At 46.6% G+C, this 26,011-nt stretch overlaps 1 protein-coding gene across 1 annotated transcript in view; it reads right to left on the reverse strand.

Moving 5' to 3' along the window:
• The window catches only part of FRMPD1 (FERM and PDZ domain containing 1), a 71,176-nt gene that overhangs the window by 25,876 nt on the left and 19,289 nt on the right, over positions 1-26,011 (reverse strand). Inside the window, exons 2-5 of the mRNA XM_090039080.1 lie at positions 7,672-7,776; positions 6,234-6,391; positions 2,542-2,644; positions 1,669-1,714 (exon numbers count right to left, since the gene is read on the reverse strand). Coding sequence (XP_089895206.1) covers positions 1,669-1,714; positions 2,542-2,644; positions 6,234-6,391; positions 7,672-7,772 — 408 coding nt within the window. The 5' untranslated portion in view covers positions 7,773-7,776. The remainder of the gene's footprint in view (positions 1-1,668; positions 1,715-2,541; positions 2,645-6,233; positions 6,392-7,671; positions 7,777-26,011) is intronic.

Below are 26,011 nucleotides of genomic sequence, written 5' to 3' on the forward strand. Positions count from 1 at the left end.
AGAACAGTTAAAACCTGAGCCTGAGACCTCCAGAAAATCTTCCAGCACAACAAGGGGAGAGGAAACTTGACATTTTTTTTTTTTGCAAAAATAAATCTTAGAAATATAAGCAGAAACAACCTAACCATTTGAGGGGGGAAAAAATTAAAATCTCTTTCAGGCCATCTTCACGCATCACAAGAATCCAAAAAAGCACAAGCCCATTTCTGTTCTTCCTTTGTAGCTCTGCTTGACAAACCCACATTAAAATTTGTTTGGATGAATACATCCTGGGAGGCATTACAGCCTTTTTAGGGAACTTCACATGACATGAATCAGCTATCAGCCCACACATTTTAATACAAAACCTCACTTTTTTTGGTCCAAATCTAGGTTACATACTTAGTGCTCAGCCCCAAGGAAGACATGGGGGCTTCCTGATTTAGGAGGAAACTAGAACTGCAGAGACTTACAGAACCACCCAGGATGAGAGGAAAGAAGATCAAACATTTAGTAGCTTCAAGCAGCAAGATCTGAGATGTGTCAGGTAACCAGGACTTTCAGAATTAACACTCTCTCCCCTAAGGTGCAATAGATGATCATACAGGAGCCTGGAGAACAATGTTTTATCTTCCAGCTGATGCCAACAGCTTCAAAAGGCATGTGGACCCCACTAGAGGGTTAAGAGAGCATCCTATGAGGGTGCTGACATGAAGGACTGCCCTCTTAATAGCCCCTCAGGACACATGCCGAGCAATCCCTAGAGAAGACTGCAGGGCTGTGCTTGGAAATACAGACTTCTGCACATCCAGAAGAGGCCAACACTTCCCAGAAAGAGCTGTGAAAATGTTTCTTCCTGACATTAAAACAGCATTAAAGCTTCTCTGAAGAGTGCCAGATTCTTCAATTAATTTTCTCTGCACCCCAAGGGATGCTGAGACGCCATCACCCCCTGCAGGTTCAGGATGTTACCACATATGTACCAGGCCTGGCTGGCCGGCCCATCAACACCTCCAGTACACCCCACCTCCCAGTTCCAAACTCCAGGAGAGGTGCCTGGGTTTTGTCACTGTAACACAGCCACTTCCCCTGAGCCAGCTTTGTCCCAATGGTCCCCTGAACAGTGCCACATGGAGTCTTGCCTGTATGCGGAAAGAAGGGTGGGTTCAGCCAATCTCTGCAGCATCCTTTTCCAACCCAGGGGATCAGCAAGTGCCAATTAACAGTGCTTGGGGAAGCTCCCTTTCTGCCCTAGGGGCTCTGGGACAGTGCCTAGTAAGAAAATCCATAGTGCTGCCCAAGGGCTAGGAGCTAGATGGTGACTCTGGAGGGCAGTGGTGAGCAACAATATGAACGTATGCGTCTCCCTGACGATGGCCATTCTCTCTGGCAGGCGGCTCTGCTGAGGTCAGTGGTTTGTGGGAAGATGGTCCACATTACAGCTTTCTTAGGCAGTACAGCTATAAGCAGCATGTCTGCAGATATGGCTCTCTGAGGGGCAACATCAGGCCCCCTGTGAGTAACACCTCCTTTATGGCTTTTGCTGTAACTGCCTGCCATTAATACCCAGCCTCACAAACTGAATGTGGCCCATCAGTCTAAGCCAGTTCCAGCTCCTTCCCCCACCAGTGGACTCAGCTCTGCTCCCTGCCTGTGGGGAGCAACTCTAAGGAAAGTATTGAAATTTACCAAGGTGCATCGCAGAACGGTCAGCAGCAGCTCATCTCCGGATTCCCTGTAACAGACAAATATTATCAGCAGGTCTGGGAAGCAAGCAAAATGCTGCCTTCCACCCAAGAACCAACACTGCTGGCTTCTGCTGTGCACAAAGCCATTGACCCATGGGATTTTCTGTTTTACACACTCTTGGGAGGGAACAAAGGGTTGGCAATGGTCACAGAGATGCCTGGGGACATGCCCTGTCCTTTAACCCAGGAGCACAACTTTAGCAGGGAGGTGCTTTGCCTGTGAGAAGCAAAGTGACACTAGCTGGCTCTATGAGTGACCTTGACTCTTGGTGTTTTCTATCAGGAGTGTTACACACACTCAGTGTGCTATTGTCTCCTTTTTTTACAAAGCCAACTGCTCTGCACCTCCAGATGGACTAAGCATGTTCAAACTTCACAGCCTCTTTGTGATCAGTGCATATTTGTGCATGCACGGTACTTCATGCTGTGAGGTTTTGGTTGTGGTTCCTAAGCATTGTCATACAACCAGAGGCATAGCAAGGCATCTCCATGCTCGGGGGAGCTGCAATACACAGGACAACACCAGTTTCCTAGATGGCTGTGTGGTCAGCTGCTGCTGAAGTAACAGCTATTTGTGTCCCTACATTAAACTGGCAGCTGGGGTTACGGCTCGAGTTGTCCCCCCTCAGTTACGCAACTGCAAACGTAGCATTTACAATCTGAGAGACAGAGTGAGTGTATCTCTAGTACAGCTGTGTTCAAACTCATGTGCCCACAGCACACACCTATCTCTGATGCACTATCCCTGGAAACAACATGGATAGAATCCATACAATGTAAATCTTTATCTCCCACCCCACAGACAGGCCCATACCTTATAATATCAGCTGTTTTCTCAATTGAAATGCCCTCCACAGCTTCACTATTGATCTTGAGTATCTGATCGCCAGGCAGAATCTTCCCATCAGCTGTGCTTCCTATCAGAGATCAGTGTCAAGTGAGTACTCCAAGCAGCTCCTCTCTGGCTTGTGACTGAATGGACTTCTCTCTGTCTGCAGTACAGCACTGGGTATCCTGTAGTTTTGGACACCAAGAGCAAACTCTCTCCATTCCCCCACCAGCTCAGTCTGCATATGGAACTGGCTACTCAAGGCTGAAGGAGGTAGCTGGCATGGGGAGAAGAAAGCTGCTAAGATATCCCTCTATCCCTTTTTTTGGCTTCGGGGGGAGGTTTTGGGCAGGGCCCGGCTCAATTCAGTGTTCCCTTTCCTTTTCTGCCGCTCTTGGCTAAGAGCTCTGGGTGGGGAGATGCCATGACTCTTACACCTGGCCTTTTTCTGTGCAAGACAAATTTTCCTGGCCCCTAATGACAGCTGACAAAAGACCCACAGATACTTTCATCCTGGGAACCAGTGTCTAGGCAGCTGAGACTACAGCAGGGGAATAGGAGCCAGTTTGGGCTGAAAAGAACCAGGAGAGAAACATCAGTAAGAAGGCATGTTGTTGTGCTTCCTCATGAACACTGGACCAGAGAGGAAGGGTGGGGGAGGCATAAGAAAGGACCCAGGGAAGAGCCATTCCCTGAATATGTTCTCAGAGCAAAAACAGTGGGGATGAATGCACTGGTCTGCTTAGGTTTAAGCCATATTCATTCAAATGTGACACAATTCAGAGTTAGACTTCACATCAAACCTGCTTACTTCAGGAAATGAACAAGCAACCATAACTCTGGTGTCTAGTGACACCAAAGAAAGGCCAAAGTAAGATGAAGGCATCTGAGAATACGGGGCTCCATTTTATCTTCCATTTATTTTAAAAGCCACCATTCTTTTCCCTGTTGGGGTAGCACCACAGGGCAGAAGTAAAGTTGTTTGGGTGCCTCAGGTTTGTATTTCCATCCCTTTGTAGGTTTGTATTTCTTTTAAGTTTAGTTTTAGCATACCAATGACACACTGTGATGTATTTTACCCTTATGTTAAAGCCCTGAATTCTGAGACTTTGTTTCAATTTAACAAAAGCTTTTATCTTGGAATTTTCTTATGTTTTTCTATATTCATCTTCATACTAAACAAGTTTAGTTTAATCTTCATATTAAACAAGTGCCCCAGAGAGAATGATACCATGCAATACCTCCAGTCATTTGTAGAGATGGGGTATGTACCCTAAATCCTTGTTATCCAAGGACTTCAGAGCAGAGCAGATTCAGCATAACAATGACTCTTAGACTCCCCAACAATGGCCAACATGACCCTTCTTGCCACAAGACAGTGCAGCACATCTTAGGCTGTAGATTAAGGCCTGTGGATGCATTACATGATTAATCTTAATCAGGTCAGAATGACAAGTGGATTGTCATTTGCAGAAATCTAGGAGTTCAGCCCAGAACAAAGGCTATGTAACACACAGGGAAAGAAGAGCTGGCAACAACTAGGAAACTTTTTTTAAAGTATTTGATACTAGGCAAACCTGAATCTATTAGGAGGGTTTGAGGGTCAGGGATAGGACACTGCTTGCTGTTTTAGCATACCTAGCTTCAACTTGTGGCTCTGCTACTTCTTATGGGACCTTGGTCAAGTTGCTTCCTCTGATCTGTGCCTGTTTCCAAACTGGAGAAGATGTGGGGAATGCTCCCATAATTTTCAAGGTGTTGTGAGGTAGGCCCACTCACTGCTGCACAGTGCTTAGATGCACAGGCAAGGGCTGTGCTCCCACCTCTCTGTTCATACTTATTATCTGAATAACAGATGGATCATGACGGTGGCTTAGCTAATGTTTGCAAAACACAGAAGGTGAAAAATGCTACATTATTAAAACGCAGCTTTGGTCTTTCAATCCTGCACCATAGAATAGACAGAAAAAGTGTGAAATTTTGCACCACACAGACATTTGCATGACAAAAATATTCAGCCTTCAACAACAATCACAGACAAATTATCAAATAAAAGAGAAAATTCTCCAAAATCGGTTTAGCTGAAGGTTCCACATACTTCTGACCTACAAATTAAGAGGTAATGGATAATAATACGTATACTTTGCAGTTCTGTACCGCATGTTAATCATCACAGTTTGATGATTGAGTATTATCCCCTTTTCACAGACAGGGAAACTGAGTTACAAATCAGTTAAGTGACTTGGGCCTCCTGGCCAAGCAATGGTACCATCAAGGACCCTACCCAGGGCTCAGGTTTTCCACAATGAGTATGCATGATTTGTGCATGCAATTCATCCAGCTGCCAACAAACATATCATTTTAAACTCCTAGCCCAAGAATTTTGAGGGTACTCTCCAAATGTCAATATTTACAATCAGGATTAATTATTCTTCCCCTTTCCATTTTTCTTTTTCACCCCCACTGTCAGATATGAGTTAAGCTCTGATGTGCGTTTGGTCTGTCTGTAGCGGACCAATATACATCTCCCTGTTACCGTGCTGACAGTCTCTACTGCAGTTGGGGAAGCAACAAGGGGTTGTTGCAGTGTGACAGCTCTAAAAAAGGATGATTTTTTAGTTACATTTCAAAATAAAATGTTTAAAACGAGTTTACTTTTAAATACCTCTTTCCTGCATATTTATGTATTCCCTGCAGTTACCTATGTAGGATGGTTATTAAGAAGGCTACCATCCTCTTAGAGTCTTAGACTTAGACTTATCTGATAGCTTTGAACTTGAAGGACCTCAAAGCACTGCACACATCAAATAAACAAGTCTCTCATCTGTGATACTAGAGTCCAATGGTTCACCTGACATTCATTATTCAAGGAGGTGCCCTGTGACTTCATAAATGTATGAGTTTACCACAAAGATGCTGGCATACAGACACATGTCTGCCAAGCCATAGAAGTAAGGGATAAGAAGCAAACTACTGTGCAGATCAGTAATAAAATGTGGCTCATAACATCTAGTTTCAATATGCAAAACAATTAGCAGATCCTTCTCTTCAGTCACATCTTTGAAAAGGAGGGAGCCAGCTCACATGTCAAACAGATTTCCATAGCAGCAGCCACTGCAGACTCAGGCAGGGACAGAGGAGTTGTTGGACTATCCAGTTTGGAGTTCACATGTGGCATGTCTACTGTCTCTGACCTGAGTGGGGGACTGCACCAGGAAAACATGCTCTGCCTGTTAACTTCTGCTCCATGTATGCATGGCCAGCACTACCCCTAAATCCCTTAGCTTCATGTCTACTTACTGCTACATGCCTGGCAAGGGTGGCCACTGGCCATGCTACATGTAGGACTAATGGGGTGGGGTGTGTTTTCACAGGTGCACCCACTCCCCCAATGGAAGCCAGTGCAGACAAGGCCATTACATCAACTACTTTCCTAACAATAATGGAGAGGAATGGTACCACAGCCCCAAAGGCAAACACCCCTGCATGCTGGAGGAGGTCAGCTCTAAATCCAAGTTGACTGACATGGAAATAACCTGAGAAGGATATATGAACACTACAGGGAGATCTGGCATGGAAGCACTGATGTCATAGCATGGTGGTTCCTTATTCAGTTTACTCAGATTTTACATATGCTGTTCCATGCTCTTGTAGGGGAGGGAAGAAGATATTCCTACCTGCAGCAACTGATGTGATAGTAAGAGGCAAGTTTGGTGATATCTCAAAGCCATAGTGACCGAGAAGCAAATCCTTATGGATTGTGACTGTGAGCTTTACCCGGGTCAGTGGTTGGTTAATGCCATCAGATGGGATGTCCACCACAGATGTTCTCCCCCTGCAGATTCAGTGAGAGTGGGAAAGAAAGCTGGGTGTTAGTATCAGTTGATGCAATAATGATTTCTAAGAGCTTCTGGAGTGGAAGTAGAGAATGGTCAAGGTGTTTACCACAGGTTGGTTGGAGTGCAGGGGGCCTCTTAAACAGTGGGACTATCTACAGAACTTTAAAAAAAAGAGTCTTCAGAGAACTGTCCTGACTACCTCAGCATGATCAGAGACCAGGAGCAACCCCTCTACTCAGCACTGTCTGTATGCTCAGCATGGAGAGTAGTTAAATGCAAAGCTTGGAAGCAGCAAAAGAACACGTCTTAGACATCTGTGCAGAGCAGTCATCTGGATGTTAGGTGCTGTGTCTTGGTCACCCCCTCCTTTGGAGCAGGAGGATCCATTGGGAGAGAAGAGGGCTCTGTGGTCTCAGTGAGCAGAAGCCTCAGCATGGCTTCGCCAGCTAGAAAAAGGTCTGCAAAATGGAAGGGACCTCTGACTCCCTTCTGAAGCCCTATTCCAAGTCAAGAGGAAGGAAGCAAGAACCAACCATGCTAAACAGGGACTCTGCTCAGTGCCACTGGGGGAGCAGCTCCAGAGTCCTTTCTCCCAGCTGGTAACCACCCAGCCAGCATCCCTGAGTGTAAAGAGTCCAGCTCATTGAGCTATGGTGTTAAGCTGTGCAGGTGACTCAGCTGTAGCTGAGCAAAGTGAAGGAAGAAAGAGGAGGCCAAGGACTCTCTACCTCCATCCCTGAGCTAACATGTAACCTCCTCTCCATTTGCTCAGTGGGGAATGGGAGAACGAGGGACGCAAGTAGATGAACAAAGGGGCACTAGACTGAGGCCACTTGCCTATTTCATGGGTGCTCTGGGACAGCTTTTAGAAGGAAACTGCTTCAGACTGCTACCAACATGAGTCAGCTTGAAAGCAGTGTCCTAAGAAAAGATACTGGATTCTGGTTCCCAGAGGCCATCCTGTTCTGCTCTGCACACACAGAACTTAATAGCAGATTAAGAAGAATGGTTGGGAAGGTTAGCCTCAATTAAATACCATTAATTACCTCACCTAATCCATGGCAGCCCATCCAGAGCTGGGAAAAAGCTTCCAGGACCTACACTAACTCAATCAGCATTGACAACCCAGTCAGAATACAAACAGCATTGAGCTCTAGCCTGCCACTCCGGATCCATATTAAAGGAGACTCTTTCTTACTTGCTGAAAACATGTTTGTTTCAAGCTCTCATCAAAATCCCCCACCAATAGGATTTCTGCATGTGAAAATGTATTTACCTCGATGCACTATCCCGGGATCGGCGGATCCATCTTGCTACCATTTGTTCTATTCTGTAAGATTTGCGTGACTGAAATGAGTTGGTGTCCAAATCTTCCATTTACCTGAAGAAGAGAGAGATTAATTTTCTTAAATAATGATAACTTGCAAGAACCAAAGCAGCAGGAAGGCTAACTTGCCCCCTATCAGCTCTGGTTACCAGAGTGGGCTCGGTTAGCCATAGCCTAACTACCCACAGCTGCCTCCAGTTGCTTGCATGGGCTAGTGCCCAGGAGGCTACTCAACAGAACACTTGTCTCTGTCTAGCTTTGGGCTTCTGGATCTTGTTCTTAGTTCCTAGTCCCTGTCTGTTTAATCTGAGTTTCCTGTTCCTTGGACCCTGTTGTTTGGGTCCTGCTTCCTGGCTTCACCCTTGTTCCTGTTTTCTGCCTGTTGGTTCCTGACTCCAGCCCAGAACCTCTTCTTCTGACACCTGGCTCCTTGTTCATGACTCTAGCTTGGTGATTGCCCATGTCCCAGTCCCTTATAGCTATAGCTGGAGCTGTCTGACCTTGACAGGTTGCAACGGTGGGCGGATGAGAATAGGATGGGGTTTAACACTGATAAGTGCAAGGTGTTGCACATGGGGAGGAAGAACCGGCACCACACTTACAGGTTGGGGAACTCCCCTCTTGCCAGCACGGAGACGGAAAAGGATCTTGGAGTCGTCATTGACTCCACGATGAACACGGGCCGGCAGTGTGGGGAGGCAGTCAAGAAGGCCAATCGTACCCTGTCATGCATCCACAGATGCATCTCGAGCAGGTCCAGGGAGGTGATCCTCCCCCTCTATGCGGCACTGGTCAGGCCGCAGCTGGAGTACTGCGTCCAGTTCTGGGCGCCACACTTCAAGAGGGACGTGGACAATATGGAAAGAGTTCAGAGGAGGGCCACTCGTATGATCAGGGGTCAGCAGGGCAGGCCTTATGAGGATAGGCTACGGGACCTGAACCTGTTTAGCCTCCACAAGAGAAGGTTAAGGGGGGACCTTGTGGCCTGCTACAAACTGGTCAGGGGGGATCAGCAAGTATTGGGGGAGTCCCTGTTCCCCCGTGCGCTGCCAGGAGTGACCAGGAATAACGGTCACAAACTGGCGGAGGGTAAGTTTAGATTAGATATTAGGAGGCGCTACTTCACAGTCAGGGCGGCTAGGGCCTGGAACCAGCTTCCAGGGGAAGTGGTGCAGGCTCCTAGCCTGGGGATTTTTAAAAGGAAGTTAGATGAGCACCTTGCCGGGGTCATCTGACCCCGGTGCTCTTTCCTGCTAAGGCAGGGGGTCGGACTAGATGATCTACCTAGGTCCCTTCCGACTCTAGCTACTATGAAACTATAAGATCCTTTGGCTATTGATTCTGGTCTGCATCCTTACTTCCAGCTCTTGATTCCCATTGCTTGAGGCTCTATTGCAGTGACCCCCCACATCCCAGTATAGAACTCAGTCCCCTGATCTGCCTGCTCCTGATACTTTAGGTACAACTCTTGCTTCCTGACCTTGTCTGTTCTCGATTCACTGCGTTGTGGACCCAGGCTGGGGTCAAGCCCTGACTGATTACATTCTGATTGTGCCCCTGACAATAACAAACTTAAGAACAGTGCCAGACTGGGTAGGACCAGCCATCCAGCTATACTAGGATCCCCTTCTCTGACAGGAGCCAGTACCAGGTACAAGGGTCCTTAAACTTTGAGGAAGGCAGTTACAGGATAACCCCACCATGGGGGAGTTAATTCCTAGCCCTAGTCTGCCTCACCACATAAGTGTTGCTATCTCTTATTTTAAAAGTTTGTTTATGTGAAAGAGTGAGTACAGTAAGGTTTCTTTCCCAAGACTTTTCAGTTAGTGGGCTAGAATCTGGGAGCTTTTGCACATCTGTGCATTTTGCAAAATAATGTGGAATGGAATTATTCCACCCCAATTCTGTCTGTCCCTGAAGGTGTCTGCACTGCAAGATGGGTAAAGAGTGTGCCAGGAAGAGACATAGGGTACATAGTCTCTATGTTTGTCCTCAGGGCAACTTCACTGCCTCATTTCTAGGATTAGCACATGCAGAATACAAGTGGGTGGGTGGGTTGTGCCAGGGAGCACTGCTCTGGGAAGCATTGTGGAAGTAATACGGACAAAGTCTTTGTGGGAACAGGAAGCTGAAACCAAGTACAAGTAGGTGCCCATTTGTGAACCATGTTCTCTAGGAGGCAGAACCATGGCATTGTGAACCATTTGTGAACCATGTTCTCTGTGGGCCCTCTCAGTTTTATCACAAAGCTCATTGTTTCTGTTAATTCTCTTCCTAAAAGCCCCTGGCTTCTGGATGCCTGTGAAGAGGTTAAAGTCTCACCTTTCATTAAAAAAAAGCTTTGAAGTCTCCTGGTAGCAGAGAAAAGCCCCAAAACATAACAGCTACAACACCAGAGAACATGTGAAAAAAAACCAGTTAGTATTTTTCAAATCTCACAATTGCGGGTGACCCCCACTCATAATTATTGGATGCTTGGGGTCAGTCATGCCACAAATGTATTTTTAAACAGGGGTATTATCAGTAGAATCATAGAAAATGAGGGTTGGAAGGAGGTCATTTAGTCCAACCCCATGATCAAAGCAGGGGCATCCCCAGCTAGATCATCCCAGCTAGGTCTTAAAAATCATGAAGGTCGGAGATTCCACAGCCTCTTTGGGTAGCCTGTTCTAGTGCTTTGCTACCCTTCTCGTGAGATTTTTTTTATAATATCCAACTTAAACTTGCCTTGCTCAAATGCTTTTTAGCAGTTGTCCATGCTCAAAAGCTTTTTAATATAATGGTGCATGTTAAATTACCCTGCTTAAACCCACTCCTGGGTGCCTAGATGGGACAAAGAGGAATAACGACTAATAGAAGGACTGATAACCTAGAAAGCTTCCTACAGCTCTGAACTCTTACCTTTCCCTCCCCAGCTCTCCCTTTACCCGTGTGAATTTTATTAGGATGGTTACTGACTGCCAGTTATTGGCTCCTCAGCACAGAAGCTGATTCTGGGTGAGTTGTTGTATCAATCTCCCTTGGTATCAACATCTGTAGTACAAAAAGAAGAGAAGAGCAAGCTGAGCCTGGCAGAACAGGGCTGGTCTCATTGTAGAAGAGAACCATTCCACTGCTCTTGGGGGACCCAAATCCCACTTCTCAGTACTAAGTTCAGCTAATGCTCCTGGAAGCTGCAAAAACACACAAGTCCAACCCCAACACAGTTATTAGTTTGAATTCAGAGAAAGCCTCACATACAGTAGAGAAAGAAGCGTGAGGCTGCTGGTAACCTCTGAATCATTACAGCAACTGCCACTAAGGGGACCCTGGACTTCTGGCAGTTGCATGGCCAATTAAAACAGCCACATTAGGCACAGGGCCCTGGGATCTGTTCCAGAGCAGCAGGTCACCCATGTGACATCATCTGACTCTCCTCTGACCTCCCCCCTCCGGGCTGGAGTGATTTGACCGTTTGGGGTGACCTCCCCTACATCCCCACCTGAGCTGGGTGCCCCATACAATTCTCAGGGTCCCCCTGCAGAGTCACTCCCCTGCATTTGGCCAGTGAGCCACAGTTCCATTTCTTCCACCAGTGGTGCTGAAACAGCGGGGACTCAAACTCACTGGGTCCAGTAGCCATGCTTAGGAGAAGGTGAAAGGAAACAAAGGCATTCTGGTACAGAAGGCTACCTTCTCACGGAAAGATGGTACCTTTCTTACCCCTTTCCTGTTCTCAAGCCCCAGAAAGGTGTAGGCCACTGTCTTCTGTTAGTGCGGAGTAGAAGGGAGTAAGTGCTCGATGGGAACATTTTGGGGTGGGTGACAGCAAGGTCCAGAACGGAGTTGCAGCTGCCTTGGGAAGAGGAATGTGCAGGGCAGTGAGCAGCTGCATTCTCTGTCTGTGACAGGGATTTCCGCTCGGATTAAATGTAGCCATAGAAATTCTATGGAGATTAACAACTGACTGGTGCACGTGTGAGCAGCAATATATCCATGATAGGAGAAACAGCCCTAAAAGTGGCATCAGCAAGCTAAATTCCGCACTGACAGGACCGGATAAAATGTACCTCTGTCTGCTAATCCTAGGGTTATAGGAATGGGGCTGTTTAGATTAACCACCACAGTGGGCAACTAAAACCAGAATCTCATCGAGCACATTCTGATTCAAAACCCTAAATTTCAATATCCTGGAGGTGGGACCTAACCTCTAAAGGCAGCTCTAAACCTTTAGCACTAGGTTTTGTTATACTTGGTCACTGGGCAAGCGTTTTGCATTCAGCTGTATTACAATCTTAATAGTTTGTAATTGCAGTGTTGAAAAATGATGATGAAGTCCCATGATGCATCCTAACCATGTAACTGTCTCATTTTACTATGTAATTACAATAAATTGAACCAACAGCCAGACTGCATTAGCAATTTCAAGCAATAAAAGAATAATATATACATGTGTGGTTTTGCTGGAAGAACTGCCTTCAATTGCTGTGGTTGTATCATGGTTTAGGGAAACTGTGCCTAGCTCATAACAAAGTAGTCATCTAGAGTCTGAATTGTTTGAAAAGTGAACAGACTTCAGCATAGAAAAAACAAAGCATCCAAAAAGACACTCACCTAAAAATCACCTCTATTTGTGCCAGTTACTTAAGCAGTCTTAGGCAAATTAATATTATGGTCCCTTCTAAAAGCTCCAGTTCCCTTCTCTAAAGGTCAGTGATACACTTTTTCAGCTCAACATAACTTTCATTTGTGCTATTTAAAAGAAATTTTGCTACCTAAAAATCGCTACTCAACAAAACTAGTGCTTGTGTCTGAAGACATAAAGCTGCTGGTTTTACTGGCAAAACTAGTAAGTTTTTAGCCTACTTAGTCCTGTTGAGCTATCAAGCTATAAAAGGGGAAGGTGCAGTCAGTCCTGGATAAGGCATCATTAATTGAATTTCACATATTCTTTTATTTCTAGGGATAATGCATGAGCCAGCTTGACTTTCAGATCCCAAACAGAGTGTGCAAGTCCATCATTATAACAGCTGTCACACTGTATTTGTTAATTTACAGGTAAGAAATGTATTTTCTAAGACCAGCAAAGTATTATATCCTGCTCTAGTTACTGCTGAGCCAACCCACGCTTCAACACTAGAAAAAGTTGCAGCTACAACTGCATCCTGACTAGGCTGAACTAATGTGGCATTTCAAGCTACACAAGGGGAAAGAGTTTAGCCTTTTAAAATACGAGGATGGGAAAGTTGCCAGGAAAGATGTTTGAAACATTTGCTCTGAAACCAGGCAAAAGTCAACTGGTCCTGGATGCAATGTGAAACTCACAGATGACCCTTGTGCTGGATCAGGAACTCATCCCAGGAAGAACCCCATCACTACACCAGATTGACGCTTTCCTCACCCCTATTCATTCACATTTTCTTCTGTAGAAAACAGGCAAGGCTGAGGGCTTCCAGTGCCTTTGCTCCTGGCAACCCCCAGGGAATGGAAGCTGGTTCTTCTTCCCTTCCCAAACCCCTCCTGTTCCTTCATGGTCACACAGCACAAAGGGGTAGCACACCCCTTTGTCAACATGTGGTTTGGTAAACCTGTTCTGGGCTGGCCTGCTGTTCATATGCAGCATGCTGTGGAATTGCTTCTCCAGGTGCACAACTGCTGGTCCATCTGCCTCTGGGCAAGGCCCCTGAGTCTCTGGTGGGATGAGGTGTGCTAGCTGTTATGCAGCCACTCCTGAAATGAACCAGATCTTGTGGTATGGAAAGGTTATTAACTTTCCAAACCCTCCTTGACTATGCAAGGATAGGGCAGCTGAATGGATGGAAAGCATGTGCTGCCGTTCGGTATTTAAGAAAACTACCTACCTGGGAAGCAGTTAAAAGCCACGAATCTGTGCCATAGAAGATGGTCTGTGGTGTGCTTGCTCGCTATATAGGATGAGTTTGTTCTCTTTCAGCGTATGCTACACTTGGTGCCTGTTGCTTCTGGACTAGGAGCCTGCTGGGGCATTACAATGCCTGATGAGAAGAACAGCTGCAAGGATCACTTTCCTGGGTCAGGGCTTTGACCACATCACTGTTCTCTGTGCAGCCCTCTACTGACTTCCCTTCTCCATCACAACAAAAAAAAACTTCTCACCTCCCATGGCTGACTCCCTCTGCCACCATCTCCCATACCCCCTGGAAACATGAACCTTGGCTCTGACCAGCCAGTGGAGCCTGGCTGCCTTGGCTATTTGCCAAAGGTTCCAACAAACCCCTTCCAGTCACTTGACCTGCTACCCCTCACACTTGGGCAAGCTCCCCGTGACTATCACAAAGCTATCTCAGTGCCCTTCCTGAAGTCCTCTGCTGTTGTGCCGACTGCAAAATGGCTCCAGCTGTTGGCCTGTGGAGCCTGCAACCTCTCACATTAACCCAAGGCTGCCTGATGTTGCCCCTGTATTGCCTTTCATTTCTTACTCAGATTGCAATGTCTTTGGGGCAGAGATCATCATTTTTGTTCTGTTTGTTCATAAGCCTCTGACACCATGGGGTCCTGATCCTTAATCAGGGCTCCTTGGCACCACATTGCAAATAAGCGAGTAAATAATATGGTACCTTCCACAAGCATGAGCGTGGCTCTAATGGCCCCACCTCTAGCTTTCCTGGGACATTTAGCTGACGATAGACACTATCATTGAAGCTGCACAACATGCAGCCTGTTGGACCACTGTCTGGTCTGTACAGGATTCCAGCTAGCAGAAAACAGGTCCAACTGTATCAATCACTTAAGGATGAATGCACAATATATTTTAATAAGTGGTCAAGCCAGAAGGGACCAATATGAACACCTCGTCTCAGTGCTGACTGGGCCTTGAACCCTGTCAAATTTGTTGTTTTTCTTAAAACTCTACCTCTCAGAGTCATGTGAGTTCAGTGGAAACTCACTGGCCATTTAAATGGAAAGAGAGGGAGATCTGGGTCTGCTGCTAAAAGGAACAGACACATTCCCTCCTGGCAGGCTAGAGGGAATGAAAAGGAAACAAAAATTAGGGTGAGGTGGCCAGAGAGCATCCTTGTATTCACTTTACAAGCTGTAGTTCAGAATCCCACTGCATATGGGGCTAGCAGGGACAGTCCTCTCCCAGAAAGCACAGGCCCCCTGCTTACTCCATTGCACTCATATGGATTTTACAAGGAGGGAGCTGCTTACAGCTGGGTCTGGGGGATGTGCCCCTGGCCCAGACTCTCGCCCTGCCAGTCCTGCCAGTGCTAATGGCTGTACCCACTGCCTGCAGTAGAGGCAGAGCAGGAGCTGCAGGCCCCAGTGACACTACATAGATCTGTTACCAGGTTTGGATGGACACAGCAGGATGCAGTGAGCTTTACAGCTGTTCTTTCCTGATTGAAGCCTGGAGATGCCTGGTAGGAAGGAGTTGAAGGTCATTTTTTGCCCAGCCCCTTATTAGGCTTCCCAAAGGAGTGTGAGGTAAAGAGCAGGGACTATCACAAATCTTCTCTGTAGGACCACCCTGGGTAGCTAACAGTTCAAAGAGAGTCTGGATCACAGCTCTGAAGGCAGTGAAAGTGATGCACAGTATGGCCCCCTCTACATGTTACAGGTAGTGTAGACCACCTACACATGCCAAGTACTTATCACACAATAAAAAGCTCCAACCAGCTATAAAGTTAGACCTTTAAAAGGTGCACTAACTTTATAGCTGGTTGCTATCAAGCTTTAATTTGCATGTGTTCCAGACTCTCCCCTGTGGCTGGGAGCCACCTCAGCTGACAGGTCTCCCAGCTGCAGTGGTGCACCATGCCCAGCGTGAAATCCCCAGGCCCTGTGAACTGGGCAGCCATGATCACACCACTGAACCTCAGGAATTGCAAAAGCTATGACCCCTCAGGCCTGGGATTTCATGCAACCCTGACCCTGGGAGATAGCAGCTGCTGTAAACCCCAGCCTTGGGGAGTTGCGTGGGGCGTCCCTGTGGCTGGGAGCCCCTCAACTCAGGTCTCTCTCTGCACCATAATAATAGGAATAAGACATGATAGGATCTAATGCACGATCCCACAGTCGCACCTCCTGCCATGCATGTGTGGCATAGCAGAAGGTGCAATTACATGGATCCTGCATTAGGATCCATAGTGCCTTTATCTGAATGTGTAGAGGGGACCTGAGCCACAGCAAGCCCTGCATGAATAAGTACATCTCCTTTGACAGGCTAGTTGCAGCCTTGCCCTGTTCCCCAACCTGAGCCTCCCATATCACAGCCCAGCAAAAGGGGTGGGGTCGGCCTTTTGCACAGAAACATCCAATTAGCTTTTGGCCCCTCTGCACTATGGGCGCAGACCGAAGTGACAATTTTCGCCCAGTCTAGTCCTTGAAAGTGTTCTACAGCTGTGACCAAATGGAAGTGTGCAGCTGCAGAGCACTTTAAAATGGCTCAATCCTGTGACACTCTTGGGGGGGGGGGTTCCAATTCACCCACCCCACCCCACCCTCCACTGCTGACTGAAAAAAACCCAGACCAAACTCCCTCTGCTCCCTTCCCTGCCTCCCAGTCTGAAGATAGAGCAGGGGCTGGGAGGGCAGAGAAGTTGGGGGGAGTGGCTGGGAGGGGAGAGCAGTTGCAGATTTGCTGCAGCTTCAAACTGTAGCTGAATCCCAGCACCCAATAGCATCATACTTAGACTCCTGGTGGCCCAGGGCAAACTTTTAGTATCAGGCCCCCCTTTGCCAGAGATAATGATAATACTAATTTTAAAATTACCATTTTTGGGTTCCCTTTCTGTCTGGGCCCTGGGCTGCTGCTCGGTTCACCCATGCCTGTGTCCAGCCCTGGTAACAGGAGCAAACATTTGTTGGGTCTAGGGGATTGCTGCAACTCATAGTACTTCCTGCAAAGTGCTCTGAGTTACAGCAGGGAGCTGCACTTCTGTCTGCACCTTGTGTTCTTCTCTTAGGATAGAATGGATTTGAAGCTTAGGCCCCATTTTGCCCCCAGTTACACCAATGCAGCTCCCTCTCCGGGGGTGTAACTGGGAGCAGAATGTAGCCCTTTCAGTCTAATTTTGCATTTGAACCTGTGTGCGTGTCACTAAGAAGCTTAGCTCTCCTGGGATCCTAATACTCAAAGATGCTTAAATACTATTTAAAGAAAGAATGACGAATTCTCCCTGGGTGTTTGTTATCAGAGGGCAAGGGAGCTCTACATGGAGCTGATTAAACAGTTGCTGGGGTCTCATGGAAGACTCGGATGCTGCAATACTTCTGAACCATGTTTGGCCAACATCAGACCCTGATGGGAGGGTGGGAAGGGGCTACAATCCACAGGTAAAGTCTAAAGGATGAGCCCTGTTTCTCACAATGTCTATTTGAGAGTGGGGAGCAGCTCCCAGGAGCCCTAAAAGGGTAGCACATCTGTCAGTCTCTAGCTGGGAGGTCAAAGAGGTTTTGAGAGCCCCCTCACCCCAACCCCTTCTGGCTACTGGCACGGAGAAGCAAAATCCCGTCCTTCACCCCCATCAACATTCTGGATGCATGTGGGAAGCTCCTAAGCTCCTGAAGGCTTATGGGGACTGGGAAACCCTCCACAATTCTATCTTCCTCCTCTGCGTTCTGGTTGCTGGGATGGTGAATGAGGCTACGAATACATTGCCCCTGCCACAAATCACCATCGGAGGGGTGGGGTGGGGAAGACACTGTTTGCTCTCTGGCCACTGCTCTCACTTCAGTCTTAAGTCTTCTTCCTCTCCCTTCCCCAGGGTGGAGGGTGCAAAATGAGGAAGAAATGGACAGCGACAGACACACAGATGCTGCTGTCTCAGGCAGACTCCTCAAAGGCAGGGCACATTCAGAGCCTATTCATGTTTGTGGCTGGCTGGAAATTTTCCTGGTGAATATATGTCTATTGGATTCATCATCAAATGGAATTTTTTGATAATATTAAAATTGAACGGGAACTGAACAAAGCAATTTGGTTGCCCAGAAATTATTAGTTTTTCTGAAAATGTTATTTCATGGGAAATTTCCAAGTTTCTTGCTTTTGGTCCACTTGAGAATTGAAAACAATGTCTGAAACGTTGGATTTTTCCACCCAATGGAAATTCCAGATTTCATACAGCTGAATTCTCATGAATAAGGGATAGAAACAATTGTAAATTTGAGCTTGCCTTCTGTATTAGTCTCCTCCTGGAAATGACCAGTGGCAAATAGGGTAGTAGAAATGACCAAGTCCTGCTTATCAGTGTGTTTTTTGCTGCTTTATGGAATGATTTGTTTTCTGGTTTTCTGTTACTGAGATCTAAAAATGTGACTTCTCTCTTTAGGGAGTTTGTCACAAGTCAATATCTGAACAAGCCCCAGCTGTTCACAAGCTTCCTGCTACTCCCATGACCCCCAAGCTGTAAACACTGAAGCATATGCTCAACTTTGCCATACACAAGTCAAGCTGAGGTTGTGTAGGCTTGCAGAACGAGGGCAATGGGTTTTAGTAGCTAGTGACCTCAATGGCATTCTGTAAAAGAATGATGCCTGAGACTGCACAACAGTATCCCACTGGAGAAGGGGAGACAGAAAGCAGTGAAACACAGAAGAACTCAGTGAGATGTTTTATCAGGTTGTGACATGAAGGGCTTGTGAGCCCTCCCACGAAGCACACCTAACCTCTTGGCCTCAGTCGATGTATACCATGCCCCAGGAATGAGGCAATGCCTTAGAGCAGCCCTGAGTGTGTGCCAGACAGCCTGACAGTATGCTGTGTGCATGCTCCAGGCTGCTCTGAGGTGGATATATCAGCAGGTGCAATGTAGGAGCCAGCAGACAGGTGCACTCCATGGAGTGGATCTTGGTATCTAAAATGGTTTCTCCACCACTAACGGTGGGAGAGACATTGTTCGAGATTAGAATCTGATTCTATCCCCATTACTGATATGAACAGATCCTGTAAAGACAGTGGGGCTACTAAGGCAAACATGGGACTGTAGGATAAATTCTCTAGATCAGTGATTCTCAATCAGGGCGCTGCAGCACCCCAGGGTACTATAAAATTCTTTTGAGAGCGCCATTAGGTGCAAAAACCTACAAGAAATGAGTAAAAGCTAAGAGCTACCATTTTCTGAGGGGTGTGTTTTGAGTCTAATGAGGGTGCCTTGAATCCAAAAAGACTAAGAACAACTACACTAATTCCTACAGAAGAACATGTAGCCTACATGATAGGATCTTAGCCTGGTACTTAGAAGATCTAGGTTCTCTTCCCAGCTCTGCCACTGGCTTGTTGAGTGCCCTTGAGCAGGCTTCTTTCCCTTCTTTGTGCCTCAGCTTCCTATTTCTAAAATGGAAAGTGATACTGACTTCCTCTGTAAAGTGGTCTCCAGTTTAGACATGGGGGAGGTAGCTATTATACCATTTTTGACTCATGAATTGTCTCCAACACCCTGGCTTCTAGTACAACTTGCCCAGCACTTTGGAGACATCTACATACACTTCCCCAGTGTTGCCTGCTGTGCCTGAGAAGAAGCACTGACTTTCTTCCTACATGTTTGGCCTTTCTTTGAGGTAGGCTGTGAAATGTGTTTACCTCCTTCCTGGTCATAAAGAAGGGTCACTCTATCATATGGGGACCAGATACTGATTTGCTTTCCTTCCTCTTGGATTACAGCTACCACATAATGTTCTCTGCTCATTGGCTCATTATTATTTGAAATAAATAATTAAAAGCAAACACATTTTGTTGTATGTTTTACACCCCCCCCATACATAACTCTTGTTGCCAGAGTATAAGATGCTGAATTTCTATGAGGCTTTCAAGAACAGCTATATCTGATAATGGTGCTACTTATGCTTGTTGTTACTTTTCTATGCTACAAGTTTGTTCAAGTTTTATTGATACAGAGTAGCGGTCAGCTACCTACAGCCCACTGGCTGGATCCAGCCCACAGCACAGATCCAGCCCACAGCACCACTGTATCTGGATAGGGCTTTGGTAGCATTTGGCATTGGGGGTGCTTCAGCTGCCGGCACTCTCTCTGTGACTGTCCCTGTGATGGAGACAAGCGATGGTGGTAGTGGCCACGTCCTAGTCCCTGCCCGTACACCCACCTCTGACTCAGGGGAAGTAATTCTGGCTCTCAGCTGGAAACGATTGCCTACCCCTGACACAGACAATTAATAATCAGGAAAGAAAAAAGGGGGAGAAAAAAAATGTGAAAGAAAAACCAGGCCCATGTCAGCCATTTTTGGTAACTTCTGAAGAAAATATAGTACTCCAGTCATAAAATTAACTTCTTCTTTACCCAGATTGACCTTCCTGGAAACAGGAACTAGCAAACTGCAAGCAACTTTGTGCAAACAGACTCTCATTGGATCCTAGGTTATGGGGAAAGCTTTTGTATTTAAAACAAAAAAATAAAGGCCCTGGTAGATTTGAAATGGACAATTACAATTCATGTAATAATAGTTAAGAGAGTTCTCAATCAAACCCAGGGTCCTCAGCTGTCTGCCAGAAACACAGCCAAACTCTGAAAAGCTCCAAAAATAATTCCCATTCCAGGAGAATGGGAAAGATGCCAGATGCAGTGGTATAATACCCATAGAAACACTGCACTTCAAGAAAAACAGTAAAGTCCTCAAAATAAATTCATTTAAAAATAATGTATGGTTATGTAAATACCAGGTAATTATTATACCTGCCCTGACATCATTTGCATACTGCACAGCCAGCATAGACAAGTCAAAATCACTGTACTGGAGCTCAAGCTGCATATTGTGACTGGTGCATTTTTTAAAGTAATTACCATTTATGCTTTAATGTATCTCATGTGGGGTAAGTTTAATAGCATGCAATCGGTATGGAAGACATTGAGTCATCTTAAGTGTTTTGCGGTGGTGAGCTATATATGAAGGCAGTCTTAATTTCCAGAAGCACCATCTTTTTTCTGGATGAACCTATTCCAGGGTGCAGTGGCTCTGTGTGGAACCCAGAAAGATCCTACAGGGAAATTCTCAATACCACAGCATAATCAGGAAGGATCCTGATTTTCTCTGATTAAAAAAAATCCCCAATTTTCAGAGTAAAAAAAACAAACCCCAAATCCACAATTTCCTGCAATTAAAATGACACACCACTAATATATATATAATTTTAATCAAGGAAAAATGTGCATATTGGGTTTCTTTTTAAATCTGAAAATTAGGGATTTTTTTTAACAGAGAAAACCAGGATCCCTGGCAATCAGGAGGGTGATTAGGACCTCATAACCATTGCTGGTGCAGGTTCTAACAAGAAAAGTCCTGTACGAATCATGACTGCTTTGCCTGTTCTTGCTACAGAAACAGACACCTCTTCTCTCACTTCAGAGGGTGAAGCAAAACAGCACTGTCACAAAAGGTGATACCATGTGCTGGTCCTGGTCTCTCTACACTGGCTTTGACGGATCCCACCACTGAGTAACCGGGTTGTGAGACCATTGCTGCTTTGGAACCATTGGTGGCAGGCCTGATAATTGGCCAAATCTGGGGTAAATGCTTGTGGTTATCTTCTGTCATTATTTATAATGCGTATAATGTGCACTGCTTTTTCTGTGACATGATTAAATGTGCTGGCAGGTAAACAAGGCACCAGAGAGAGAACACAGTCAGCCAGCCAGAAAAGCCCTTGTGGTACAGCAAAGCTTTGCTGAAGAAATGACCATAAGACCAGCTCTTTCATACAGGAGACTCCAAGATTTTCCTGGAGGGAAGGATGGGACCATAGTGGTCCATGCATTTAGATTAGGAGGTCTCAGCTCAAGTCTGCTCTGCCACAGACTTCCCACAGAACCACGAGCAAAAGTGACTTAGCCTCTCTGTGCCTCAGTTCCCCATTTGCAAGACAGAGGGTGCATCTACATGTTCATTAATGCACTTTAGGTAATGCACATTAAATCTAGCACCTCCATTGTGAGGTACTAGAAAAATGTACATTAGCCTATTTTAATGCACATTAGCTAAAGAGCACATTTTTGTGATGCTTTAATGTACATTAAAAGAGGCTATGCAGAGTTTCCCAACCTTTTCCATCCCACAACACACTTCCATGGCCTTTTCCATCCCACGGCACACCAGGAGGTGGGGGACGGTGAGTGGCCAGACACGGAGTGGGGGGTGGTAATTGGGTATTGGTGTGGAGCTGGCTGGGGTGTGGTGATGGCGCAGGGTGACAGTGGCGGCACTGGCTGTAGCTATGCCCCGCCAGGAGCCACACCCCCCTAAAATTCTGTGGCACACCTGGACATGTCCGATGGCACACCAGTGCGTCATGGCACACAGGTTGGGAAACGCTGGGCTAATGCTCATTAAAGTGCATGTGTAGGTACGCCCAGAGACATTAGCATTGCTCTGCCTCACAGAGCCATTAAGAGGAGAAACAAATTAAGAACAGTGTGACACCTGCATATGGCAGAGAGACATAACAGGTTAAGCACTTCAAAATACTTTGGGCTTCTGGTCTCCTGGTTTGCAGGAGGAGTGCACTCCAGGAGAACAAAGGCAGACTGCCCAGGAACGTGCTCATGAACAGTCTGTCCCACGCTCCCCCTTCCCACAGTGGTGTGGGGGTGGGTGAGAGAAAAGAGCAGAGCACTGTGGGGTGCTGGAGGACCCAGCCCTTCCTTGTCATGTTCTGCAGGGAGTGCATATTTAACAGGAAGTGCTTCATTTTGAAATGTTTCTTGATAATCATTTTATACACAGTTATTTTAGGAGGGCTTCCTGTTTCTGGAGCACTTTAAAAGGGTTTGAAGTGTTTCAAATATTGTATCTGTCCAATGCCATACTGAAGTAATGTGAACCGCAGGCATACCTAAGACAAGGAGATCATAAGGGTAGAAGGGACTTACTGTATCATCTAGCCTGACTTCTCTGTAAAAACCCAGGTCAGCAAGTGGCAGCTACACAAATAATTACAAAAAACATAACTATGGCTATGGCACTTCATTTGACTGACGATACCCAACAGAATGCATTGTTGCAAAATAATCACTATGCTGCATTAAGTGCATGCTCCTCAAGAGGCCCCACAGAACATAGCACGCTAATGGGTATTGATCTACAGCTTGGTCTTTCCAGAGTTTTTCTGGGGTCAAAAGGCAAGCCAGCTGCTCTTTGTTTATAGTGCAAATATTCAGGCCAAGATCCTGCAAACACTACCCCATGCCAGTAATGTTATGCATACTGAACTCTGCCAAGGGTTAAACGGGACTGCTCACATGTGCAACTGTTTGTAAGACCAGAATCCAGTCTCTTTTTAACACACTGATCATTTTGTCCCCAACTAGACATTACTGATGCGGAGTTACCAAACTCAGTCTGGGTAACCCTAGCACAACCAAAGGGCAGAGAGAAATAAGTGGACAAGCTGTGAAGTGGCTGTACTTCACTATAATTCTGCCTTCAGGCTTGGAATGGTATATTCAGTTCAGCACACTGGTTTTCTTAAATACACCATCATCACCATATCATAGTGCTTAGGGTCAGAAGGGACCTAAACAGATCATCAGGACTAACACCTTGCCCCATGCAGAAACGGGTGCTGGGGTCATATCACACCAGCCAAATATCTGTCCGGAAGCCAGAGAGCTTGAGCACCATTTACGTGCCACAATGAGTCTACAGATGGGTCTGAAAAGATTGCTAGGTACAAATTGGAAAGGATGTGGCAGGGATAAGAAACTGGCACCCCTAGCTCCGAGTCTTACGAGAGCACACTGCAGCTCTCGGGTCAGCACAACACAACCCAGCCCAAGACAGAACCATTATCTCTCACTCAGTCTGCCATCTGGGAATAGGCCTCCCATGCTCTGCAGCTCTACACACCGCATTTCCTTTCAAGCCTTTCACAGTGCTCTAATTTCTCCTTTTATTTTTGCTGGAAGATAAGAGACGAGAGAGGAAGGCACAAAAACTCTCATCCTGCAAACATGTACACACATCAGAACTTATGAGTCTGTCAAGAGGCTCCCAATACCTGCTGGTTTCTCAGCGCTCCAGCTCCTGGAGTCAGGTTACTGCCTGGGAACCTCAGCTTTCATTTTGTTTGAATTTATAAAAAAAGGCTTGAAAATGCAGCTCTCAAAAGGCCTTACCACAAGAACACCAAAAAGAGCAACTCCAAATTCATGGAGCAACTGGTGCCATATGAGTCAAGGGGGGACATGCCCCCCCTCCAGCGGCCAGTCAGTGACTGGGGGGTGTGGGGAGTGTCCCCCCCATGGCCGATCACACTGTGGCACTCCTGGAAGCAGCCACAGCGCTCCCAGAAGTGCCAGCGGTGCTTCACCTGGTGCCTGCACTCCCTGGCTGGCACTCGCAGGGTGTACACTGGTGTTCTCGCCTGCCCCCCGTCTGTTGCAGGGAGTGCTGGCTGTCAGGGGGTGCACCAGTGCTCTCAGGGGGTGCACATGCACCCCCCACGCATCACCACTGTTACTTTTAAAATGCCATGATATCCCAAGCTCTGGCTCATTTCAGAGCACTGGGATTACGCCAAGTATATGCTTCACTGGAAAACAACTTTTCCAGTTGAAGTCAACAGGGGTACTTGTGCTTCCAGTCTAAGCAGGTGTGTGAATCTTGGCAGGATCAGGGCTAGATCAGTGGTAAAGCGAGGAATTGAGCATACACAGGCTGGAAACCCCCAGATGCCTGCTTTAAATATTAAACAGCACTTCTCCAACACTTAGTTCCTTGGGACAGGACCCACATTCCCCTCCATCATGTACAGCACAGGGCAATCTGTCAATAATTCATACAGTGCTGTTGTGAGACTAGACACAGCCAATTCTGATTGCACATTGCTTTCTTGGGCTTTACTTTTGGCAGGGGAAATATAAGCTGCAATCTCATTGGAAAGGGCACTCTGCTAACAGGCAAAGAATCAATAGACCCTCCTGAGTCTAGCAGCCCGTCAGTTCAGGTAGGGGCATGACAGGCTACTTTCTGTAGCTGATGGCACACAAGGGAATGATGTGGGCAGCATTACATCTGGCTGTCTTTGATTCCCTATCACCTGAATGACTAGGTGACCATAGCCATCTTTGACAGAAATCCAGAGCAGAGCTTGAACTCCTGGCTCTGGAGCTGTAATAAGGTACGCTGATTGCTCTACCACCTTGCTGCCAAACTGCAGGGGGTTCATTGTTTAGGTGCAAGATGTTGAGTTTTGTTGGGGAAAGTGCTAAGGAGCGTTGAGGAAACGTGTTAATATCACAAAACTGTTACACAGGATGGCATGCTCCTTGGATTCTTTAAGGCGATGCAGGTGACAGCATGGGACAAGCAGCAACTTGCCTGGTTATAAGTAATGCCATTGGGTCCCCAACTATGTAATGCCCACTGAATTCAATGTGCCACCTCTGGAAGGTGCTGAGGGTGGGGGCTTTCCAGACATTCAAGCAAGGTACCCGTCAGATGCTTCAAGCATTTCTGCTGCAGCAGATAGCCCCATGAGCTTGAAGCTGGGAAGGCCTGGGCACACACACAGCCTTAACCAATAGGCAAGTAAGTCTCAGGCTCTATCTTCACACTTGGCAAGAGCATCAAGGCCTATTAGGTCTCATCACGCCTCATTTTCCAGAGTGCAGACAAGTTCTAGTCCCTCCCAAGCTCACCCAGAAAGAAACTGAACCTGCATCTCGTTTCCCAGCACAATGCTTTAACTGCCGGGCCATGGGCCATTGTCTGCCTTTCGATCCCATGTTTGTCTAGCACGTAGCACAGACGGATCCTGACCCAGGACCTAGAGCTCCTGGGCACCATAATAAAAATAATAGTCTTTACAGGACCAGCACATTAAGGATCCTATGATCTTTATGATGCACTTCCCAGTAAGATTGCCAACCCTCCCAGATTGGCTAGGAGTCTATTGGAATCAGCATCAGTCATTTGGTGGCTATTGAAAGCAATCTGGGAGATTGATATGGTGAACAGGTTGAACAGTACAATTAATGACATGCTGTGTTGGGAAAAAAATCTCCTGGAATAGCTTTAGTCAGGCTTGGAAATCCCACTTCCCAGTGGAAGTCATACAAAGCCCTTTAAGAGACAGCAGTTTTCCTTACATCCCATTCACCCTTCCCTTCAACACCAACCCAGGCATGAAATCCTAGACAGCCAAACAGAGAGATACAAATAACCCAAAGGCACTGACAGGCCCTCCACATTCTCCAGGAGTAGGCTGCCTGCAATAATTACTGACACAGTCAGTGCTTTTGCCTCAGCCCAGGGAGGCACCAGTGAGCCTTTTGCACAGCACTGTTAGCACTGGAACAATGCTGCTGGGCTGATGCCC

Source organism: Crocodylus siamensis, chromosome 3, assembly GCF_052110815.1.
Source record: "Crocodylus siamensis isolate JL-2025a chromosome 3, ASM5211081v1, whole genome shotgun sequence".
Taxonomy (NCBI): domain Eukaryota; kingdom Metazoa; phylum Chordata; order Crocodylia; family Crocodylidae; genus Crocodylus; species Crocodylus siamensis.